This window comes from Chionomys nivalis, chromosome 1 (genome assembly GCF_950005125.1).
Source record: "Chionomys nivalis chromosome 1, mChiNiv1.1, whole genome shotgun sequence".
NCBI classification, from domain to species: Eukaryota; Metazoa; Chordata; class Mammalia; order Rodentia; family Cricetidae; genus Chionomys; species Chionomys nivalis.
Window position 1 is genome coordinate 19,151,935 of NC_080086.1, and position 22,192 is coordinate 19,174,126.

Here is a 22,192-nt window from a genome sequence, read left to right on the forward strand (position 1 = left end):
GACAATTTCTGTAGTCTATGACCTACCTGGTTAGAATGTGGCTTTGTTTGACTGTATCTGGTGGGTGTAGAGGAGGTCCACACAAACTTTGAGAGATGAGGAATGAAATAATTTTCATTGACAAACGCTGTCTACTTACTTGTTCTGAAGGTGCACGTGTCTCAAAAGAGGCAAGCAAAAACATGAATCTCTTTGATATTTGTCAAATATTCATTCATTGTCTGGGTAAAAATAGAGTGATATGTGATGTGTAAAAAATGTGACATGCAGCTGAAAGGAATTTAGCATGTAGTGGGGCTGTAGTGGGGGTATATATTCTACCAATGGTCAGGATGATGCTATGGCTCCCTATTTCAGCATGAAGTCACAGAACTCTAGGATGCCTTTAAAATAATTTCAGTAACAATGAAATGAAGAAATCAAGGCCAGAATTCTGTATAAGAGAGAAAGGAAAATTCTTCCACAGAAAAAGAATGTTCTTTCAGCCTGAATTCCAAACAAAAGAGCAGAAAGAAGTAGATGGCTCAGAGAGGGCACTGTGTGCTTACTAACTAGAGGTTCATAGGTGTACTTAAAATTTATACATGTGCTCTTTTTTCTTTTTTATAGAATAACACATACAGTCCCTGGGTACAACGCATCATTGTCACTGTGCCCTGTGCACACTCTGTGGGTCTAGCATAGGAGGCTGGCCCTGTGGTTATGGGAGAGAAAGGTCGCCTAAACCGGGTGCTGTTGGAGTGCAGCCTCAGTGATAAGCTGTGTGGTAAGAGCAAAGACCACAACTGCCTGTGTGATCTGACACTAAAATAATAGAGACTGAGTTCTGGATGGTTCTAGAGGAGGACTGCTTTCTAGCAGATATCATTTTTGTGGTGGGGGATGCATACCAATCAGATCAGGACAGAAGAAATGACCCTCACTGGTCTAAGATGCAGGGTTCCCTCCATGGGCAATGAGGGAATGAGGGAATACAGGCGCATTGAGACACGGTGGGTAGGGGAACTTGCATGACTCTTACTTCTCTTTCTGTTTATGGCTTACACAGTTGTCCAGGAGCATCAGTATGAAGTAATCATCGTTCCAGCTCTCCTGGTTGGAGGCTTCCTCATCCTTCTTGCAATCATCCTGTGGCTTTTTATTAGAGGACAGAGATCCCAAAGGCAGCACCCTGGAACACAGGGTAAGACTCAGATCATGAAGCTAGGCATAGGCTCAGGGAAGATTGATTTTAAGAAAGTCATAGGCCAAGGTTTTCATAGGTCTAACCCATAGCAAGATCTTGTGAATTACAAACCCAAGCCACTCACATATTGCATTCCCAGAGGTTTTCTCTGTAACTGCTTCTAACTTTTAAATGGTCTAATTCCTCCTTGAAAATACAAAATAATTCATGAATGCCTTGCTTGGTCTCTCAATTCATATGGCTTAGGACCCTCCAATAGCTTGTTGTATTTCAGAGAATGGAAAATAACAAGATTCTTCCCATGACCTCATATGATCTGGACTCTGCCTCTCCCATATCTCTCCAGAGAGTCATCCCACTTGTCTTCCATCTGTACTGCCTTCCTTGCTCCCCCTTAAATACCCCATGCATTTTTCTCTTGGTGACTTCATACATCTTGTTCCTTCTACTATAGTGTCATCATGGTTTGCTCTGTAATTATTTCTAGGCCTTTATTAAGCATTATCAAATATGAAAGACCTTTTTTGACTTCTGTAGATAAAATCATATTTCCTTGTGTTATTTTCCCTGATAACATGCTGCCTCAAACATTCTTATTGTTGTACGTTCTATGATTAGAAACTAATCTTAAGTGTTTATGAACTATGCCTAACCTCAATTCACAGACAGTATATGATGTATGACGATTCTTACTGATAACAAATGATTGGAAATTTAAGAAGGAAGCTTTCTTAGTCAACTGGAAAGGTAGTTATGGATGGGAGATAGTCTCAGAAGACCTTTCAACTAAGAATCATGGAAATATAGAATAATTTCACTTTTGAGGGTAACCTGAAAAAAAAAAGCTACTGCTGATGGCTGAGTATCTATCTATAAGCCTCCTTCAATTCTGGAAGTCATGTGACTGACTTAAGACAGTGGCTACCACCTTTTGGTACCTGTGCTGTGGATTCCTTTTCAGAACTGTCCTGCTTCTGCACTACATCCATGCGAACACTGAAGATAATCCCAAGGATGATAAGAAATAAACATGACCAGTTTCCAGGGCTTCATCATTAGTTTTTTTTTTACAAGTAATAGAATTATTGTTACTGTTGTAGATGCTTAGTGTTGGTATTCATTCACTGAGAAGCATCAGAAGATGTTCCTGTGTTATTCATTGAGAAATTTGGCTGACCAATTTGTTAAGTCTGATTTTTCTGGTGTCCCCAGGGCAGGAAACAGGTTTTGAACTTTGTCTCTTTGTTCTAGGTACTGCCTCTGCACCTGCATCTAGGGACCTAAGCCAGGAGGTGGCAGGACAAGGAGAAAAAGTATTCCTGCCTCTTAAGGAGACCTCTGTGGAGAGCTTTTTACGAGCAGCCACACCGCCCCTGGCTAAGCTGCAGATACCCAGAGAACAGCTTTCAGACGTTATGGAGAAGATCCGCAGTGGCAGCTGTGGGACCCTCTATCACGCCATGATGACCACCAGGGACCACCCTACACCAAAGAGTGTTGTCCTCAAGGTTTTAGCAGGTAAAGTATGAAGATTCCCTTCTCTTTCTATGGTGAGCCTGTACCTGTAAATATTAACAGCAGCTGCAAACTTTAAGATATGTGTCAGAAGATATGCTTATTGTGTATAAGGGAAACTGGTTGCAGAGTTATTCTTCCTGGGTCTTTAGATTTCTGCCTTACCCTTGCCTATAGAAGTCTGTAAAGTAGACATTTCCATAGTAGATGCTACTTGGCCTAGGGTTATGGGATTTTTTTTTAAAAAAAATTCTTTACTGTTTGATACCTTTTCTTTTAAAATTAATTTATTATTAGCATGTCTCTCTCTGTGTGTGCATGTGTGCATGGCATGCATGTGTGAGTACAGGTATGTGCCACACAAGTGTAAGGTCAGAGGTTAACTTTCAGTTGTTGCTTCTCTCCTTCCATTGTGGATTCCAGTGACTGAAAAATCATCAGGCTTCCATGTCACCAGTCACCGATTTTCACCATCTTTTTGGTCCTTATACCCTTCCTTGATATTGTGTATCATTCCCTCCTCTCCCCTCTCTCTCTCTCTCTCTCTCTCTCTCTCTCTCTCTCTCTCTCTCTCTGTATACATAATTAGCTCTGGATACATAGAACAGAAAACAAGGAAGGACTAAAAATAAGCAAAAACATCCACCAAAAAGCCCAGACAGTGACATAGTAGACATAATAGAACACTTGTCTATTCAGGAAGTCAAAAACCTATCAAGGTCTGAGACCCTTGACTCTCTATTATTTCTTTAAAGGATCATTGACTCAGTATTACTCTCTTCTACATGGTCCCTCTTCTGCCCCCTTTCTGACTGCACTTCTACATTTGGTCCCCCTTCTTTTTTTTTTTTTTTTTTTTTTTTGGTTTTTCGAGACAGGGTTTCTCTGTGGTTTTGGAGCCTGTCCTGGAACTAGCTCTTGTAGACCAGGCTGGTCTCGAACTCACAGAGATCCGCCTGCCTCTGCCTCCCAAGTGCTGGGATTAAAGGCGTGCGCCACCACCGCCCGGCTTGGTCCCTCTTCTTTAGGGGCCTTGAACAATATCACCTGCATACATGCCCGTTGCTTCTTGTGCCCTATGTGTCAGCTGCACTTGACTATTCACTGACCCAGTTCTTCTGTTTTTCATAGAACCCGTTGGACTCCAGGAGGCCCAGAATTTCATAGGGCGAATCCAATTCTATCAGTACCTGGGGAAACACAGGAACCTGGTACAACTGGAAGGATGCTGCACAGAAAGGCTGCCACTTTACATGGTGCTGGAAGATGTGGTCCCAGGGGACCTGCTCAACTTTCTCTGGACCTGCCGTAAGGTGAGCTGTAGGGAAGCTGCACCAGTAGATCAAAGCTTTGATTAGTTTTTTCATGCATCAATTAACACCACGAATGACAAAATATGCAGACTATATAAGAGTGAAGCAATTACCATGTTTGAATGGAACTATGATTATGTAAGTGTAAAACAATTTTAGCTAAGGACTATGGATATGGCTCAGTTGGCACAATGTTTGTCTAGCAAAAAGTCCAGGATTTGAAGGCAGATGCTAAAACAGAAATCCCACACTAGTTCAGAATTGAGTATAATAAAAGGTTATTTGTTTAGGGATAGACTAACAGATCACAGTCCTCTGCTTGAATGGGAAACAACAACCAAATCCCACAGCCGGAAAAGAGGCTGGATGCGTGCTTTACAATGGCATATATAGTTTAAGAGGCCATGCCCAAGTAGGTGAGTAACTTAAAGGCTACTGGCTGTAGGAATTCCTACAGCAAGGGTTTGAAACCCAACACAGTGTAAAACTGTATGTGGTAGCATATACCTATAATTCCAGCTCCGGAAAAGGTCTTGAGTTCAAGGTCATCTCAACTATACATCCATTTGAAGCCACTCCCAGCTACATGAGACCCAGACTAAAAAAATAAAAATTCCATATCTATTATGTGCACAGTTAACCACAAATGATATTAAACACTTGACATGTAGGGGAAACAGAAAATGAACTTTTTATTTTGGACAATTTTATGCACTGTGATTTGAAATAGACACGTGGCTGATCATTTTATTGTTGGGCAAAATATGTTTAAAGACTTGCCTCCACTGCCTAACTTTGACTTTGGCAAAGTGTTTTGTTTGGTTTTTTTTTTGCCATTATTTGAGACAGGGTTTCTCTGTGTAGCCTTGACTGTCCTGGAATTTGCTGTAGACTAGATTGGTATTGAATTCACAGAAATCTGCCTGTCTCTGCCTCTCAAGTGTTGGGACTAAAATCATGTGCCATCATGTCTATCCTGTAATATTAATTCTGATCTTAGTTTTATAAATAAAATTCATAAAATGTTAAAGACATTATGTATATAAAACATAATAGCAATTGGTACTAAAGAAGCAATCAAACTGGTAGGTGCTAAAAATGAATAATGACAGAATGATGTACCACTCTCAGTAATAATAGTTACTCTGTTGTTCCTGCTAAGTGTACTTTTCATTCCATGAAAGCACCCTAGTATACTAGAGCAGACAAGGAAGAAGCTCAGCTATAAGTGTTTGTGTGTCAAATCTTTAAAGAGAAATAGCTCAGAAGTTTCTAGCTATTTCCAATGGAAGAACATAACAATTGGTTATTCAATACCAAATGGTCAGCCCTGAAAACATACACATTCAAGTTACATACAGACTGAGCAGGCTGTATTTATATATTTATGAATATAATACATACGTACATATATTCACAATTGTAACAACAATTAAAGAAAAAGAGGCTATGAATTTAAATGAGTGCAAGGTGGGAGGTAAACATGGGAAGATTTAGAGGGAGGTAAGGGAATGGACAAATAATGGAATTATATTATAATCTCAAAAAGTAAAAAGTTATTAAAAATTAAAATAGTAATAATAATATCCTTTGTTCTCTAAATGTTCCTCCCTGAAGAGTTGAAGAAACCCTGGTTTCTCACTTGCTGTTGAGCCAGTTCAAGACTAATTTAGCCCTCAGAGGCTGATCATCACACAACTGGAAATGGTGTGAATACGAGAACACAGACCCTGTCCATTTAAACCTTTCAAGATATTATCCTTCTGCCACTTCTTTGCTCTCACCACCAAGCAACTTCCCACTCTTCAGAGCTGCCTTCTCTATTTCAGATCGTTTGCATTACTACACGGAGCAACTCTTCATGCAGTTTATATCCACAAATCCTTCATCTCCCCATCTTCCTCTATCCTTGAGGTGGCTCTTGTCTTCCTCCTACCAACCCATGGCCTAGCAGATGCTGCATATTTCCTTTGTGGCACTTACCACATGCTGCCATTTATTTATTTACAGTTTCCTGATTTTAGTTCTCAGGTCTGGCATTCAGAAAGTCTTGAAGGCAGCAGCTATCAGGCTCAGATGAGAAACTGCACATAGTGAATTTTCTCAAATTTTTGTTTGTAATTTGAGCTTTGAAGTTTTCTTCACTTTTAAACACCAAGTTTTAACAGGGGAACCGGCATATGTAGTAGGCCTTCTGCGTAGCTGTGTTAATCATTCAGTGGAGAGTGTCATCCCTGTTTATTGCCTGCTGTTCATCTGCTTTTCTTCTTCTTCTTCTTCTTCTTCTTCTTCTTCTTCTTCTTCTTCTTCTTCTTCTTCTTCTTCTTCTTCTTCTTCTTCTTCTTCTTCTTTTTGCATTTCTGCTGTTTAGGGGACCCTGTTCTTCTACATATGTGAACATACCTAATGTTTGTCTCTCGATTAAATATATATATATATATATATATTTAGAAAGATGGCTCAGCAACTAAGAGTGCCTCCTGCTCTTTCAGAGGATCAGTGTTCATTCAGTTCCCAGCATTTATATGGAGGGTCACACTTATGTTTAACTCTAGTTCTGGACCTGTCAGATGCTATTTTCTAGTCTCCAAGGAGACTAGAAATGCATGTGGTGCATATACATACATGCAAGCAATCATTCACACATATAGAAAAAACATAAATACACCTTAGTTATTTTTTTACATTTCTTTCTTCTCTCTGTGGGGGTGGGATCACACAGAAGTAGAAGGACAATTTGTGGGAGTCAATTCTGTGCCTGCACCACTTGTAGCCTGCGGTGGAACTCATGTAATCAGGCTTGGTGACAAGTACATTTACCCTCGGGCCATCTCTCCAGCCTTCTCTCTTTGATTCTTAATCCCTGTCCTTAGCTTTCATATCTTCATTTCAGAGTTTCTTTACTACAATTTAAAAAAGAAAATATACTTAAGTCACTTTTATATAATGTTTTCCTTTCCTCTGTCTCTTTAGGATGTGATGACCATGGATGGCCTACTCTATGACCTCACAGAAAAACAAATATATCACATTGGAAAGCAGGTTCTTCTAGCCCTGGTAAGATCAGCATAAACGGACTATGATGGTTCCTTATCAGTTTCTTAGCAGCCTAGTATTTATGCTGTATTTCCCACATAATTATAAATATGGGGTATATATTTTTAAGATAGCTAGATAAAGCTAGGTGAAGTCTATTCACTGACAGTTTGTTTTTTAGTCTTTTATTGATGAAATTATTTAGGAAATACAGCTCAGTATAAGGCATTCAAGGCAGAAGACAGCTAATTTAGGACTGATACAGTGAACGAGAAGGATGTGAAAGTTTACTTAGCTTAAGTTTCAAAAGCTGGGCTCAATTGATATCTGAACCCATATACATGTCAAAGAGGAAACAAAGGAAGCAAGATGGAAGAGATATAGGAGAGAAAGCAAGTAGATGAAAGGGTAAAGAAAGATACAAATTTATACCCCCTAAAATAAAGCAGACTAGCTCAGATTGTGTTTGGTTGGAGACTTGCTTTGATAATATATGTGAAATGAAATATATACATATACGTATGTATACATGCATATGATAAACTTGAAAAAATAATGAACAAGGGGAAGAGAAAGGAAAGAACAGAAAAGGCCAACTGTTCTTTTATTTTTAAACCAACTTAAAGAGTTTTAAAGAATTTAGGGCTTCAGAAAAAAATTGCCTTTATCAAAATTATTCAGGAAGTTTATATAACTATATGTGTGAAATTATTTGGATGTATTTCAAATGGATATTTTATATATAAAAATTAAGGCTCTCTGAAACTATGATTTTAAGTTTTGTTGAATTTTGCAACCACAATGTGTGAAATGGATCAGTACTCTTTGTAGTGGTGATAGTATGGGGAATTGAACTCATGGCCTCTTGCACAGCAAGAGCTGCATGCTGGGCCCATCAGGTATTTAAATGGAATTAGGAAAATGGACTAAAAAGGAAGTGAAAGGAGTAAAGAGAAGTAGTTCTGGTTGGTACTCCCACTGGCTGAGGAGAGAGGCTATCACAGAGCAGTTATCTGTAGTCACAGTGCTGCTAAGTTGTGAGCTTTATCCTACATTGCCTCCTGAATCGTAAATTCAGAGGTATCAATCCTAGAGGGGTGTGCCGATCAAACTGATATATCCATCAAGCACCTGTGTCACCTGCCTGGAGGCAAGGCTATATGTTTTGCTGTTATCTTTAATGTCCTTAAATTTTATACATTCTTCAATTTTTCTTATTATAGGATAATTTTCTTATACATTCCTTAATTTTGCTCATCCTATTTAATTTCTTGGTTCTAAAAATTTCCAAGAGACAGAAAACGGCTAGTCGTGGTCTTCTTCTTCATCAGTGACTGAACACTAACACTTTAACCCTATAAATTTCTGTTTTCTATGTGTTTGGTAGTCGGAACCCCAGATTTCTGTCCTTTCAGTCACACACAGCTTGAGTGGCTTCAGGCAAAAGGAGCAGATCCAGCACACATCACCAGCCACACTGATTTTCACCTACTTTTCTAACCACACCAGAATCCTTTGTTCCCTTATACTTCAAGTCACTCCCTTTCTCTTTTTAGATGGTGACTTAGTAAGTCTGTGTTAAAAGTCTTAAAGTTTGTCTTTTCAAGTTCTCAGAGAATTTTGATCTGGAGCCTGACTTAAGAACTATTAGTGGATTGGTATGAGTTAAGAGACTGGCTTTCAGTCAACAATCACCTGATGAGGGTGTGGCTTTCTGTGTTCCTTTGGGTTTTCTAACATCATCTAGTTGGAAAGACAGAATGAGATAATTTGAACCTTGTATATATCAGGATTGAACTGAGTACCATCTGAAGGGAAAGTACAATCAAGAGGGGCTAGGGTTGACACAGAGCCTGCGATTATGCTTTCAGAGTCCAGTGTTAAGAGTACGTATGTAGCACAGTTGCAGAGTGCTCACATAGAACACGTGGTGCAGCAGGATCCATCCTGAGTACTAACGTTAAATTCCTGTGTTAGTGCCATTTGGATCATTCACTGAGTTTGGTAATCCATAATCATAAAGTGAAAAAAATCTAATCCCTTATCCTGCTTTAGAAATAATCTAATTGATTAATGTGAGTGTTTGGAGCAGAGAAGTTTCTTATCTTTTGAAGGCCACCCAAGACTGTCTTATTTGTGAACTATGACCTTCAAAATGCTGATTACCTTTGATCATATGCTGATAGGAATTCCTGCAGGATAAGAATCTGTTTCATGGGGATGTGGCTGCCAGGAACATCCTGATCCAAAGTGACCTGACTGTCAAACTCTGCCGATTGGGCCTGGCTTATGAAGTCCACACCCAAGGGGGCATCTCCTCTGCGCGCACCAGCACCATCCCTCTCAAGTGGCTCGCTCCAGAACGTCTTCTCCTGAAACCTGCAAGCATCAGAGGAGATATGTATGTTCCTGCTTTCATTTTTCTCTTTGAGGTTTGGTGCTTCCCCCAGAATGTTATTGCACATGCAGTCACTTATGTCTGCAAATCAGATCTCTACTTGAAATCAAACACTGTCAAGCAAAAATGTTTGCCATCTGCTTTCAATCTATTTAAAAATGATTTTCCCAGTAGTTCTTGTGAATTACATTAGCAGATTTTAATAGGAAAGAAAAAAGTGAAAATATTACTCAAATCAATGTTGGAGGACTTACCTTAGCAGCCTTGCTTTAATCTTTAGGGCATGGTTACACTTATGAGTCAGGAAATAAAGAACTTGAAGTGAAATATTTATACACATTTCAAGTCACTTCTTTTAAAAATATTAAGTTATTTATGTGCATGTGCCTGAATGAGTTTATGTGCACCATGTATGTATTAGAGTTCTTGGTAGCCAGAAGAAAGTGTCAGATCCACATAACTGGAGTTATAGGGGGGTGTGAGCCAACACATGTGTGCTAGGAACTGACCCCAGGTCCTCTGCAGAAGCAATAAGTGCTCTTAGTCACTGAGCTATGTCTTCACTCCAAATCACTTATTAAGTGAAAAATATGCATGCATAATTATTTATCAGAATTTTTAAGGAGAAAAATGTACATTTTATGATGGGTCTTGAACATGCAAAAGCAGCACCTAAGCCACAATTCTTTTGTATTCACTTCTGAAATGCAGGGTCACAGATGCATGCCACAATGCACAGATATAAGCTGTATTTTTTGTCTGCATAGTTGCAATGATGACTAATGGCCGGATGCCACTTTGAGATGGTTCTTAGTACATATAATAAGAGACCTGAAAATATTTGTAAAACAACCTGAGACTTTCATTTCCTCTTCTTATTTAATTAATTAATTTAGACAGTGTTTCTTTATGTAGGCTTGGTTGTCTTAAATATAACTCTGTAGACTGGGCTGGTCTTGAACTTACAGAGCTTACCTGCCTCTGCCTCCCAAGTGCTGGAATTAAAGGCATGCACCACCACTGCCCAGGTTCCCCATCTCATTTTTTACTTGACTCATCAGTGCAATTTTGTAATATGTTATTCACTTAATTTTTTTATTTGGGTTGGGGCTGGAGTTGAGACAGGGCCTTTCTATAATCTCTGGATATCCTGAAACTTGTTATGTAGAAACTACCGAGTTTGAGCTCACAGAAATCTGACTGCCTCTGCATCCCATGTGCTGCAGTTAAAGGTATGCATCACCACACCTGCCTTATTTTTGTTTTGTTTAAAATAAGTCTCCCTGTGTAGCCAAACTGTCCTTAAACTAGTGACCCTCCTTCATTAGCCTCTCAAGTGTTGGGATTACAAATGTGAAGTACTATTCCAGCTCATTTTCTTTTTAGCAGCATACTCATATGAACTCGTTTTAAAACATTCAGCTTATTTTTAAATATATGCAAATATTTAAGTAGCATCTATAGCACTTAGATGATTGCTTAAGTATAATTACATATACAACTGGTATAATCAGGATTGTAAAGAATTGAAATTGATCTTTGGAAATAAGGTACCTCAGCTAGGCACAAAAGTTCAATGCAGAATGCCTTCCTTAGTGTTCATATCACAAGTGGTAGTGGGAATTGAAACATTGGCTTGATGAGTCCATTAGGATGCTTCCTCTGATGTATCCCTTATACCTGCTTTTCAACAGACTGTGGGCAATTTTACTTATAAAATGTCACTCATTTAATGATGGTAGTAATAGTGAAGTATGTGCCTCTAAAGTCATACCGATTAGCCAAATTTCCTTTCCAAATGTCTAAAGTTTACTAGTACTTTCTCTATGTTTGAATAAATAGATCTACTGAGAAAGCGGTGGTTAAATGAAGAGTCCCTGTTTGCTTTGTGTTTAATTAAGGCTAGAATTTGAGCACAGAGGGAAGGAAAGATGAAAAAGATAAAAAGGGACATTCTGTTTCAGTGAGTGGATCTGTGATTGCACACTAGTATGCTAATAACAACAGCAAACACGTATTATGAAGAAGGGATATAGACTCAGCCCTTAAAGATAGAGATTCTGAGAGACATGGGCAGGAATGTTCATTAATAAACTCTGTGGCTTCTCCTCTTTCTAAAACACTTCAGCTCTCTTTGACTCCTTCATTTCCTTGCTGATGTTAAAGTAAGCTTTCTTTAGTAAAGATAAAGGTAGAAATTAAATGGATGATTTTGCTTCTTTTACAGCTGGTCCTTTGGGATCCTGCTTTATGAGATGGTGACTCTAGGTAAGGACAACCTCCAGGCGAACAGGCAAGCTTGCTCATTTGGAGGGTGAAGGTTAGAGCCTTTGAAAAGTGTTTTCAGGCCAGGCCAGATTGCACTGGACTGATATGGACTCTGAGCCTCTTTCCAATAAATTCCATGTAAATATTGACCCATTTTGTTCTCTCTCTCTCTCTCTCTCTCTCTCTCTCTCTCTCTCTCTCTCTCTCTCTCTCTTCCTTAATTTTCTTTAGCTTTCCCTTTTACCTTTCTTTCCCCCAAACCATACCAGCTCCATAGAATGTGTTCAAAACCAAAGTATAATTCCCACAACAACCTTCTATAAATGTGAGAACAATTTCTTCAAGTTTATTAGTCCATTCAATTTAGAAACTGTAGCTCCTTCTGTGTTATAAAGAGTGGAAGGGAGGACTTATTTCCTGTTTTGCCATGTTTTATTACTTTCCTTAAAACTAAGGAATTTCTAATATTACCTTTCTTCTCCAGAACATCATTTCTGAAATTCACTGTATCCTTATATAATTAGCAAGAATCAACTATACTGTACACAGTATTTTCCCATGGTTATGGCTTAAAGGCTACTGTCTCAGATCAATGGATACTGGAGTTATTTTCACTTCATATTTAGAAAGTTTCTTGCTGCTCTCATGTTTTTTGTATTGACAGGGGCACCACCATACCCTGAAGTCCCTCCCACCAGCATTCTACAGTATCTCCAGAGAGGGAAAATCATGAAGAGACCCAGCAGCTGCACACATGCCATGTAAGTGGCTCCTATAGGCTTGAGCTTCTGTCATTTGAAATAATGGTTTGGTCCCTAATCACTACACCTTTTTCTGTGTGCCTTGGATGATCATTGTCCTTCTATGCTAATGCACAGTCTTAAATAAAGCAGTTCTGCTCAACAACTGTATCAGCCACTTTTTTAAATTGTGACAAAGTACCCAAGAGAAGCTGCTTCAGGAAGAAAGCTTGACCTTGTCTCAGTTCCATTACAGTGGGGAAGGTAGGGCAGAGATGCTCAGTCTGTGGTTGTGGGAGCACGTAGACAGCTTGTTCACATGCTTGTGGACCAGCAGACAGTGAACAAAGGCTGGAATCAGGAGGCTGTAACTTCCAAATACTTCCCCTAGTGTCAAACTGGGGAGTCACACTTAAAACATGGGCCTGAAGGGGACAGTTCAGGCTCAAGCTATAAATATGTCATATATGTATACTTATTACATACGCATTTATAACATACACATATGTATACATTATATATACATTACACACATTCTTACAATTTTGAGGCAATCACTGAGGACTCTAATTTTTGCTTTCACAAAAGGCCTTCAGACAAAGTGCCTGGCCTTAAAAGAACCTATCACGCTGATGGGAAGGTAAACGAAATGATTAAAAGCTCCACCCATCACACCATAGAGGGGAACTAACAATTTACTCATAGCCCTGTTATCCTTGCACTGCACGGTGGAGAAGGCAGAGCTCTTCTGTGACTTTGTAGTCTGAAATGTCTCCAACATTCTATTATATAAAAAAGAAAACCATGCTGAGAGACTTGATCTAAAGAGAATGGTAGAGTACCAGTCTCTGGAAATACAATGGGGACGGGGCAGAAAGATCAAAGAGCTTTTATTTGGTTGTTGAAGAGGAACTATGTTCATTTCACCGTTGTCTCTGTTGTTCCCATCTCAGGTACAGCATCATGAAATGCTGTTGGCACTGGAGTGAGGACAGCCGTCCGTTACCTGCAGAACTGTGCTTGCGCCTAGAAGCTGCCTCTAGATCTGCAAATGACAAGGCTGTGTTGCAAGTGCCGGAGTTAGTGGTGCCTGAACTGTACGCAGATGTGGCTGGCATCCGTGCGGAGAACCTTTCCTACAGCTACAGTGTCCTTTGAAGATGCCCCCAGAAAAGAGACTGTATGTACTTGAAATAAGTTCCTTCAAGAAGAGAGAGAAGGTACTTCCTATGGGCCCCAAAAGGAGAAAAAGGACATGGACTCCACATCTTTCCCTATATATTTTCCTAGAAATATGAAATGCTGCTGGACAAGGCTCTACCTCTACACACCATGTACTCTTGAGCTAAGACTATCTGTCTGCTTCCCAGTCCCTAGTACCTGGGTACAAGTGGTAGACAGTGTCATTCCAAAGAAAGTTTTTAAAATCTGCAATGACTGTTGGGGAATAGGGCAAAAGGGCTGGCTCCACCCACCCCAGGCTGATTTACTACTAAAAAGTTTTTTTTAAATCTAAACTATTACAGAGTATGAATAAATCAGATGGCATGAATGAACAGGAACCCAACATAGGAATTCATGAGAAAGAAAATTCAAGTTTTTTTTTTTTTTTTTTTTTTTTTCTGAGAAGTGTAAGGTAAATCAAGGTCTCCTTTGAGAAGAGATCTTGTCTCTTCTACATAGAGGGGACATAAAAGTTATTCAGTCTTGTTCCCTTCATGAAGCATTGGAGAACTGTAACAAATAATACTGAGTTTTTTTGACTATAGATTGAACTTTTATTGAACTCTGAGACAGGTTGATCCTGTTTGATATTACATTTAATTAGAAGCAGGAGTCATTTCATGATTAAGAACATTGTTCATCACATTTGCTTGCTAGTTCTGTTAGACTATGGAGAATAATCCTAAAGAACTAAAGTTAGAACTAGTGATGAAATGTGTGGGTGAGTGGGGGGTGTGCATGTGTGTGTATGTGTGTGCTTGTGTTTGTGTGTGCATGTGTGAGTGTGTGCATGTGTGTGTGTGTGTGATTAGTAGGAAATATGGAAACCAAGTAAAAAGACTCAGCAACCCAGGTGGATGAGGAGATGCCAAAGAAGAAGCAACCTGATAGGATGGATGGTAGTTTCGAATTTTCAATCATTCATTGAAACACTGTGAAACAACTCATTAAATTTGTATTTCTTGACTAGAAGTAGTCTTTTCTAGTGTATAGCTGCAAAACCTTTACAATGGGAAGTAGAAAATAGGTGGAATTATTTTTAATAGAAAAATAGAAGAACCTATATTATCCAAAAAGAGATTCTTTATGCGTAAAATGAGAAGACTATCTACCTCACAGGATGGTGTGAGGGTCAAGGAGACTATGTATTTGTATAATATGTGGCATATAATATGTGTTCAATAAATACTACTCCTCTCCCACAACTTAGAACACTTTTTTCCATTATTTTTAATAATATAACATCCACTGTGGTCTTGAAGAGAGCCCTGGCCTGTGATAACACAGGGCAGCAAATGTCTAAAAGATGGTGGTGTTGTACAAGCAGGACATCCATTAACATTAACTGTCATCATGTTTTGTTTGTTTTCTATCATTGAGAACTGAACCCAGGAACTTACAGACACAGGGAAGTGACCTACACTGGTGTTGAGCCATCATGTTTGTGTGAGGTTTTGGCAGATGACAGCAGTCTCCTATGACTGCAAAACACTATAAAAATTACAGTGAGGACAAATTCTGTTTACACACTGACCTGTGACTTTGCAAGAACACCCTGCTACTTTTAGAAGGATGAGGAGAGCTATCATAGAAAAGATGGCTGGCAGCTGAAAACTGGCACCACTCAATCAACTGAGATCTTGATGTAGTCATAGTGACTCAGCTAAATACCACAGGAAGTAGTCAGGATTTAAGTGTGCTGGAGAGAGAAAATGGATGAGATTCAATTGTTGCCTTCCAGGTGTTAATTTGAGGCATTTTATAAAGTATTTCCTTTTTTTTTTTTTTTTAACAGACTTAATTCACTTTATTTTCCTTGTATAAAAACCCTTATGTGGTGGCCACAGCTGGAGCCTGGGTCCTCTGAACAGAGACTCTGGTGTGGGTTTTCACACGATGGTCAGTGAATTCCTGATAAGGAGACTTGGTGGACACAGTCTCTTTCCAGAGGTCAGGGGTCAGGTAGCTATAGGTCTTAGAGATGCCAAGGTGGCCTTGGCAAAGTTGCCCAGGGTGGCAGTGCAGCCCCTGGCTGACGTGTAGCAATCATCAATGCCAGCCATCATCAGCAGCTTCTTGGGCACCGGAGCGGAGACTATGCCAGTGCCTCTGGGGGCAGGGATGAAACGCACCAGCACAGAACCAGAGCGGCCTGTCACTTTGCAAGGAACAGTGTGGGGCTTGCCAATCTTGTTCCCCAGTAGCCTCTCCGCACAGGGACAATGGAAAACTTGGCCAAGATGATGGCCCCTCTGATGGCAGTGGCTACCTCCTTGGAGCACTTGACACCGAGACCTACGTGACCATTGTAGTCCCCAATAGCGACAAAAGCCTTGAACCTGGTCCGCTGGCCTGCCCTAGTCTGCTTCTGCACGGGCATGATCTTCAGAACCTCATCCTTTAGGGACGCTCCCAGGAAAAAGTCAATAATCTCAGACTCCTTAATGGGCAGGGAGAACAGGTAGATCTCCTCTAGGGACTTGATTTTCATGTCCTTAACCAGGCGGCCCAGCTTGGTGACGGGAATCCACTCCTTGTCTTCAGCTTTACCTCCGCGAGCCCCGCGGCCTCGTCCTCGGCCACGGCCTCGACCACGGGGCCCCGGCCCCTCAGACCGCTGCTGAATCCTCCGCGGAAGCCTCCACGGCCTCCTAATCCTGGGCCCCCGGGTCCTCCGGGCCCTCCCCCTGCACCGGCGTCATCCGCCATTTGGTGTTTCCAGAAGAAGAAGAAGCTAAAGTATTTCCTTATTTAAATATTTAAAAATGTGGAGTGTCAGGGCTTTCTGTTCCAGACAGTGGGAAGTGAGATGGATAGAGAAACTGGAAGCTCTGAATACAATCAGACCAGATGTATTCATGTGTGGCCACCTGCTAATTAAAAAACTTATGTTAAATGTTATAAATGAAACCCATGGGATAGTAGAAGGGAGTTCTGAGTGAAGACTTCTCTGAATACATGGTATTTAAATGGATACCTTAGGGACAGGTCAGGTCATAGGAAGAGTGATAAGTCTCTAGGAGTGGGATTTGAATGACAACTTTGAGGTAAGAAAAACCAGTGTGGTGCTGTGGAGATGGTTCAGTGGATAAAGTGCTTGCCATGAAAGTTTGAAGAATGATCCCCAGAACCCATGTAAAAAGTTGATGTGGGAGCACACATCTGTAATCCTATCATGCCACCGACAAGATGGAAATGAAGACAGGACTCCCCTCAAGCTTGCAGGCCAGCTACGTGGTATACTCTTTTGTCAACCACAAAATAGCCAGAGGTCAACCTAAGCAAGATGGAAGGCAAAGATGAACACCTAAAGATGTCCTGTGACCTCCAAATATGTTGTGGCACACACTTGACAAATTTGCCATACACTGACTACATATATACATAAACATGTATCTATGAAAAACAAAACCGTAATTATAACCAGATAAAGCAATACACAGGTAAGAAACTGAAAAGATGTCTACAGGGTTGTAGCATATGTGTTTAAAGGGGAGGAGACACATAACGAAATGGAGGGTGGCTTACTGTTTCGTTTCTTCTTGAGTATGTGCCTATGGATATAGGTGGCCAGGAAGGCCAGAAGGCTATGTTGGATTCCCTGGAGCTGGAGTTGCTGGTGGTTGTGAGTTGTCTGTCATATGTGCTGGGAACCAAACTCAGGTCCTTTGTATGTAGCCTTTGCCACTGACCTATCTCTCTCCAGTTCCACTTCACCATATTAAATGAAGAAAAAATAGAGTAATAAAATTATTAGTGTAAATTAATAAAATTTTCTCATTTTTACTATAACAATTTATGAAATGCTTTTTCATCTTATACTCAGTGAAATAAGTCAAACACATAGATACAAAAACAGAAGGCCAGAGGATAGCCTATTATCTTTAGTAGAATATTCTTGTTTGAAAGTAAATTAAACGTTATGGCGTATGTTTAAATTATATAATATTGTTATGTTTGCTGTACTGCATCTTTCTCTGTCCTGCCAGCTCCCAAATAATGGCACAAAGACTTATTATTCATTATAAAGCTTGGCCTAAGCTTAGGCTTGCTTTTAACTAGCTTATAAGAGCTTAAAAAACCCATTTTTATTAATCTATGTTCTGTCACATACCAATCATCCTGTATCTTCCGTGTCTCCTTGCATCTCCTTTGCATGCCTAAATTCATTCCCACTTCATCTCTTTGCCTGTAAATTTCACCTATTCTCCCTGCCTGTCTATTAGCTGTTTATCTTTATATTAAAACAATCACAAGGACATATCTTCATACGGTATAAACAAATATCCAGCAAGAATTTGCCTCCCAGTTGTTCCAAACCTAATAATTCAATTCAGTCTATCATGTCATGGTGGTCAATTATCCTACCTGATAACCAATGGTATAGGAGTGGTTGGTTTTTCAGCATGATGGGGATTGATTTGAGAAGCATTGCTATCAATTGGCAAAAGTCATGGCTAAACTCCACAGGGAAACCCAAGATGGAATAAAAGACAAAGGTAAGCAGGTGGATATGGACAGAAATACATCACCACACTTTGGCTTTTCCTTCTTAAAATGTACCAAATTTAGTGTGTGGCATTAGACTTCATATGACTCTTGCTGTACAGATTCATTGTACTGAAGGAGACAGCTCTGACATTCGATTCTATAAATAATGAAAATTACTGATCCGAAATGAAAATATAAGCTTATTGCTTGTAGTGTTAACCATGATGCAGTTCTAGAGTGTTTCCTAAAATTATAAGGGGAATGATTTGGTCACTTTCAATAGAAAAGATATAGAAGGGCAGAAGAGACATAAAAAAAGAACTCAAAAGAAGAGAATTCTATACATAGAAAAAAAAAATCCCAGCAGAGAATTTAAGATTAACAATTCTAAGAAAGAATCACACCTAAAAATGGTAGATGTGTGGTGCACACGCGAAATACCAACACTTGGTTAGGAGGTTATGGCCAGAATAGGTGACATAGGTGAGTTTAAAAACTCAATAAGAATCAAAACAGAACACAACCAGAAATGAAAGAACCACATGGCTGAAAAAACACTTGAGTGGAAAATAGTTATGAACAGATATACAATAAGCCACCAAGCCTCACTTTCCATTGCAGTTGGGAATGTTCGCTTCCTACTTCAACATGATTTCACAAGGTGTTGTGAAGCTGACCGCAGTGTTGGGAAAGGCAGAAACAGTCCTTTGGTTTCACCTAAGTGATGAAAACATTCATTTTCACAAGGCAGCTGTGACAATGTACTTACAGCTCAATATGGAACCTACAGTAACTGAGAAAGAAATATGTTCACGGTGCATTTTCACCACTTCCCGTCTGATCAGGGATATCGGAAACTCTTTATGTTTATTTATTTTTGTGTTTCGAGACAGGATTTCCCTGACTGTCATGGAACTAGTTCTGTAGAACAGGTTGGCTCCTGATTCACAGAGACCCACCTGCCTCTGCCTCCCTAGTGCTAGGATTAAAGGCGTGCGCCACCACAGCCTGGCCTGAAACTCTTACATTACTATAAAATGAGAAACACTAGCCATGTGCGATATTTAAATGTCAATGTAAGTTAATTAAAATTAAGAGTTCGATTTCCCCAGTCTCACTAGCTACACTTAAGAGCTTGGTAAACTCAACACTTTCCCACATCCCTGGTGTTTTCCATGTGGGAATACAAAACACTCCTCTGCTACTTTTTAATACTGAACACAGTGTAAAGGGCCTTACTGTGGTATTTTTTTGACTTACAATGTGAAGAGTTTGGTAAATACAGTTTATTTTATCTTAAAAACACGTAGGGGTCTATAAAACCTAAGGTCACTGAACAAAGCTTTTTATAGAATTCCGTGAAAACGATTATAACATATCTTCACAGATACTATAAAACACTGTGCTTAAGTTTCTGTGAATTATTCTTTTAATAATTCGGGCCCTTCTAGGTTTTAAAACTTAAAGTTTCACATCCTAGAAAACTCCTCAAACCTGGGCAAACTGGACTGGTGAGCAATCCTAATGGTAAGGTGTGGTGATGCATGTTTCTAATGTGTTTTCCTAAATAGCAGCCTACTGAGACAGGGAGTAAATGCTATGACAACTACCTAACTATTAAGATGGCCACAGAGGCTGGGCGGTGGTGGTATACACCTTTAGTCCCATCACTTAGGAGGCAGAGGCAGCTGGATCTTTGTGAGTTCGAGGCCAGTCTGGTCTGTCTACAAAATGAGTTACAGGACAGCCAGGACTACACAAAGAAACCTTGCCTCTCAGAAACAAAACAAAACAAGAAACAATGACCAAAGAGAACTCGTACCAACTTTCCTTGAAAATCACTCCACATTCTCAAACCCTACATTCTAGTTACTTATTGATTTCAAGTGTAGAAATTGTGTTTTTTTGGCTTTCTCCAAATACACACATTCACACCACCTTGTTTTACTTTGGGTCATCCATTGCCTGAAGTGCTGGTCTGTACTGTAGGACATTCATGAAATTTGCTTATCAAAATGTCAATTCAAATAACACACCCTTTATAAGTCCTCTTTAATACTCCTCCTTTTTATAAATTTCTAACTCCACCTACAGTAAAAGCACTTGTGGCTTTTTTTTTGTACATGGATGGTTTTCTGTGTATATACCATATGTAATACTAATTGCTACTCTGTAGTGATGTTTGGTTTACATATTTGCATTCTCTTTTTTCTGAAGATACAGACTGCTCTATTGTTTTATGACTAATGCCCATCTCTTCTGGCACACAGAAAATACTTGTTAGAACTCAGGCAGTACAGGCTTCCAAGCACATCATATACATGACATTTAACTTCCTCAGGTCTGTGTTTGACAAAGTTGATTACTGTGTTTCTAGTTAGTTAATGATCACACAGGTGGAGATATAATTAAGTGGTGACTGTCTTGAGATTGTACTTTCTTAGGATTACCATAGAAGGCCATCAGTCATCCGACAGGATTACTCAGTGTTGGTAACAGAGAGGTGACTAGGATTTGAAAAGTGGACTATGTGTAAGTTCACTGTCCTTTTGTGTTCTTCAATACCATCCTACACCAGAGTGCTCCTTCTGATTTAAACTGTTGGGAATTGTGGCTTAGCACCCCAGGCACCCAGGCTACTATTAATCCTTATGGAATGAAGCGACTCACAAGTTCTGCTAGGAAAAACTGTTCCGTAATTGCTGTTTGGGCTTTTCAGTTTCATGTGCTATTTGAACATCAAACTTCCCATCAGAGTGATCCATTCTATCTTGCTTTCTTTTTTAAAAATTAATTTTAATTTTATTATTATTTTTTTGTTTGTTTTCTTAGTCTTAGTCTAGGCTGTTGGCTACTAGATAACTGTTAAGCCTTGTCCAAAGGCTTCTGTTAGGATTCAAGAGGATTATATTCTGGTGGCCACTGGAATGTATTTTTACTCACCTCACCAGGTACAGGAAGTAGAGCCACACCCCCCTTTACAATGTGTTTCGAGATCAGAGATACCCACAGAAAGTACAGCTTGTAAACCTCAGTTCAAGACCCAGGAAAAAGCCACACCCACACCACAGGGCAACCAGAAAGTAAAAGTGGTTTATAAATGTTCCTTCCAAACCCGACACACACACACACACACACACACACACACACACACACACACACACACACAGAGAGAGACAGAGAGAGAGACAGAGACGAGAGAGAGAGAAAGAGAGAGAGAGACAGAGAGAGAGAGAGAGAGAGGGAGAGAGACAGAGAGAGAGAGACAGAGAGCGCTATTTGTTCATTATCAAGATAAAATTAAATTTTCAGGAAAACGGGTGAATCTAAAAATTATTATAGTAAGTGAGGGGTAACCTTGAAGTACTAAGACAAATAACCCATTCACTCATGTATGTGGATCTTAGCTTGTGTATGTGTGTAGTCAAATGTTAGTGAGTATAGGTTATTAAGCAGAAAGGGGAATGGGGGTTAGTTAAAGAAATGGAGGACTGAGGATAACGGAAAACATTTAACAAGAAAGCGGACAGAATACTGTCGGCAGAAGGACTGGAGCCAGCAGATGGGGGAGAGGTAGAGTAGGAGGCTAAATCAAAAAAATAAGAATTCCATAATGACATCCGGGGCTTTATCCGCCACCATGCTCACGCAGGCAAACCTTATTAAACTAGGCGAGTCCTTCCTCAACCCACACACACGTAAGACACAAAGGACAGGAGGACGTGATGGGAAGAGCGATTCAGCACAAGGGATGAGAGAGGGTAAGGAGGTGGAAAATCCACCTTATACGTGTAAGAAATCGTCAAAGAATTGAAAGTAAAAAGCAAAGCATATAAAAATCCTTGACAAAAACAAAACAAACATTGTGCTTGGGATCTTAGGAAGCCGCTCCGGTGCGAACCTCTAGTCCTCAAGGTCTCTGGCCGACTTGCAGCTTCCCGGTCGACCCCCTCCACCGCGAAAGCGCCCCCGCCTGACGCTCTTCGTCCGCGCCGCTGACGTCACTGCCCCGCGCCCGCGG

At 40.0% G+C, this 22,192-nt stretch overlaps 1 protein-coding gene and 1 pseudogene across 2 annotated transcripts; one reads left to right on the forward strand and one right to left on the reverse strand.

Moving 5' to 3' along the window:
- The first annotated feature begins 702 nt into the window (after positions 1-702).
- Positions 703-13,648, forward strand: Styk1 (serine/threonine/tyrosine kinase 1). 2 transcript variants are annotated; one of them, XM_057788299.1, is made up of 9 exons: positions 703-766; positions 1,049-1,183; positions 2,438-2,704; positions 3,833-4,014; positions 6,988-7,071; positions 9,237-9,451; positions 11,676-11,716; positions 12,381-12,477; positions 13,410-13,648. In XM_057788299.1, exons 1-9 carry the CDS (start codon positions 703-705, stop codon positions 13,612-13,614), a joined length of 1,290 nt encoding a protein of 429 aa, XP_057644282.1. In that variant the 3' UTR covers positions 13,615-13,648. The 2 variants fall into 2 exon arrangements, with proteins under 2 accessions (XP_057644282.1, XP_057644290.1); XM_057788307.1 differs by lacking the exon at positions 2,438-2,704.
- A 1,961-nt stretch (positions 13,649-15,609) lies between these two features.
- On the reverse strand, positions 15,610-16,389 carry LOC130885196 (40S ribosomal protein S2-like; annotated as a pseudogene).
- Between the last annotated feature and the right edge of the window lie 5,803 nt (positions 16,390-22,192).